This window comes from Lissotriton vulgaris, chromosome 1_1 (assembly GCF_964263255.1).
Source record: "Lissotriton vulgaris chromosome 1_1, aLisVul1.2, whole genome shotgun sequence".
In the NCBI taxonomy this organism is placed as follows: Eukaryota; Metazoa; Chordata; class Amphibia; order Caudata; family Salamandridae; genus Lissotriton; species Lissotriton vulgaris.
Window position 1 is genome coordinate 1,435,230,340 of NC_141685.1, and position 2,947 is coordinate 1,435,233,286.

At 41.1% G+C, this 2,947-nt stretch overlaps 1 protein-coding gene across 1 annotated transcript; it reads left to right on the top strand.

The window, feature by feature from the left end:
- The first annotated feature begins 468 nt into the window (after positions 1–468).
- Positions 469–1,744, top strand: LOC147750652 (uncharacterized). Its single transcript, XM_086936650.1, has 2 exons — positions 469–550; positions 900–1,744. The coding sequence occupies exons 1-2, from the start codon at positions 469–471 to the stop codon at positions 1,742–1,744; spliced, it is 927 nt and encodes a 308-aa protein (XP_086792776.1).
- The last annotated feature ends 1,203 nt before the right edge of the window (positions 1,745–2,947 follow it).

Here is a 2,947-nt window from a genome sequence, read left to right on the forward strand (position 1 = left end):
AGGAAGGCAGGAGAGTAATTGCACACGGCTGCTTCCAGGTTTGAAGTGGAGGTTTGGCAGTTGGAAGTTGGAGCTCAGCCTGGAGGACCTGCAGCAGCGTGTGTGTCTGAAGCTTCTGGAGAAATGGCTAATGAAAATGCTGAAGCAGAAATCCAAGCCAGGAAAAGAAAAATTAAATTCAGGGACCAGGAGCTGGAAATACTTATTGAGGAGGTCACTGTGAGGCAGGACCAACTTTTTGGTAAACATTCTTTGAAGGTGCCTGAAGCAGTGAAAAGGAATCTCTGGCTTGCTATCTAAGCAAAGGTGAATGCTGTGGGTGTTGCACATCGTGATATAAACAACTTACAGAAACGCTGGTATGACCTGCGCAGTCGTGCCAAGGAAAGAATAGCAACCAGGATGAAGGCTGCCAAAAGGACTGGTGGAGGAACCCCCAGGAATAGGCCCCATACCCCCCTTGAAGACATGGTGGAAGGAACACTTTTAACTGAAGCTGTTGTTGGAGTAATTGACATCAATACCTCGGAGCTTGTTGGACCTTCTGAAGGTAAGATTTTTTTAAAACGTTTTTTAAAATGTACAAAGTGATTGAAAGAGGCCTTAAAATGATCTTGTTGCTGCTTAATTTGCAATGCTCTCATCTAGTAGTTCTTTTACATTTTCAAAATCTGTAAATTAACCATTTTAAGTCATAAAGCAGTGCATCATGGGAGTTGTAGTCTTTTTAAAATTCTATAAGCAACTGATAAGCAAAGTTTAAAAAAATGAATGATAGTATTTTAGGAGACCAAAGTAGCCATGCAGCAAGTGATTTTTATTTGAAAAGCAATTTTGAAGAAAGTATCAAAAAGTGCAAATTTGAAGTTAACACACTCTTTGCACTATTCCAATCATAGATACACAACAAGAAATTATTGACAATGAATTGACAGAGTTTAATACTCAAGATGGACAAGACACAGATGAGTCAAATGCTGCAACTTCATCAACCTTAATTTTGGAAAGAAGGCAAAGACACAGAGTGCGCCAACTGCAGCAGTCTGATAGTTATGAAACTCCAAATGTTAATGTCCCAGAACTGCAGACTGTTGAAACACCAGCAACCTCTAACCCAATGCATAGCAGGCGTAATAGACTCCAACAGTTTTATAGGCACCGGTCACATGCGTCACAAAGAGGAAGAGCTGTAGAGGTGAGCAGCACCGGCAGTGTTGTTGAGGACAAAATTCTTAAAGTTCAGCGCCTGCAAGGCAAAGATATTAGAGTCATGAAGGGAAAACTTGGTCACATCGACAAAGAGATTGGTGCAATGCACACCAGTATTAAACACATAACAAATGTAATTGATAAAGGGCATAGAACAACATCAGATAAGCTAGACCGCATTGCAACATCTTTGGAGACACTGTGCACAGTAATACAGTCACAGCAAGGGGGAAGTGCTAAGAGGCATCTTAGAGCAATGACCTGCATGCAGGGTCACACCAGGGGAATGTCTCGGCTTTCAAGCACTACTGCTCAACTCTGCAAGCAGACAGTTGCCATGCAACTGGAAATGAAACAAATTTGTGGAGAGATTGCCAGGGGAATGAGGACACTCCAGAATGTTGTAGAAAGAATACAAAGTGATGCTGCACCTGCAAACCAGCCACAAATTGGGGGTAGTGATGTTGGCAGAAATGTCAGTGGCATACTTGACCCAGTGTTACCTGCGGCACGCCGTAGCAACAGGAAAAAATAAATTTCAAGCTACATGCCCATGGGCAATATGATAAGTACAGGCAAAGCATTAGGGGTGCGTGGACGTAAAAAATAGTATGGTACCTTTGAAGTTACATTTTTGTCAAAAAGATGACCATCTGATTTCAAAAGCATTGCTTTCTGCTTTAAAGTAAAGGCGAAGAAACTTACTATTTGATTTAAACGCATTAACATTTTAAGAGAAAACTGCATATACTTTAATTTCTGTGCAATAAACAGTTTACAGTCAAGTCCCTGAATGTCTTGTGTGGTTCTTACCTTTTTTAAAAGTAATGTTGTGTTATCTCTGCCCTTCTCCTTCTACCCTCTGCTGCTTCCGGTCCATGTAATCTTGCATGGGGTTGATGAGGCTGATTATCATTTTGAGGTAGTACATCATCCAAATCCAGTTCTATGCCTCTCCTAGTGGCTACGTTGTGCAACATTGCACATGCAGCAACTATTTTACAGAAAATTTCCGGACGATATTGTAAAGCTCCACCAGTCTTATGTAGTATGCGGAACCTAGATTTCAGCACACCAAAGGTTCTCTCTATCACATTGCGGGTTGCTATGTGAGCATGGTTGTACTGCTGCTCTTTTCTGGTTGCTGGATTGAGATATGGTGTTAATAAGTATCACCTCACTGCATAGGCACTGTCACCTAAGAAGTAATAACAGATACAATGCATGAGTAACATGTGTCTAGAAGGCACAGGGATATGTAATAATTCGGAAATGTATCATTACCAAGCAAATATCCATCTCCAAAATCACCAGCAAGCAGTTGTGTGTGGATGGCACTGTGTCTAAAAATATAGGAGTCATGGGCACTTCCAGGGTAACTTGCCACTAACTTTGTGATGATAGTTTTAGAATTGCAAATTGCTTGTATGTTGAGAGAATGGTAACTTTTCCTGTTGCGGAAAATGTTCTCATTTTCAGGAGGTGGGCAAATGGGAACATGTGTGCCATCTACACAGCCAATGACAAGTGGAAAATGTGCCATGTTGTAGAAATCTAACTTGATTTTTAGCAATTCCTGTTGTGTACTTGGAAATTTAATGTGATGCCTTATCCTATGCAACATGGCATTCAGAAAAGCATTAAAAAATCTTGAAAGGGAACTCTGGGAGACACCACCAGCAATGGCTATTACACCCTGAAATGACCCAGACACAAGGAGGTGTAGTGAACATAATAC

Excerpts from the sequence above, each read along its gene's own strand:
- LOC147750652 (XM_086936650.1), top strand. The coding sequence starts at position 469 with ATGGTGGAAGGAACACTTTTAACTGAAGCTGTTGTTGGAGTAATTGAC. Across the intron at positions 551-899 it reads GCTTGTTGGACCTTCTGAAG|ATACACAACAAGAAATTATT; the intron begins GTAAGATTTTTT and ends TTCCAATCATAG.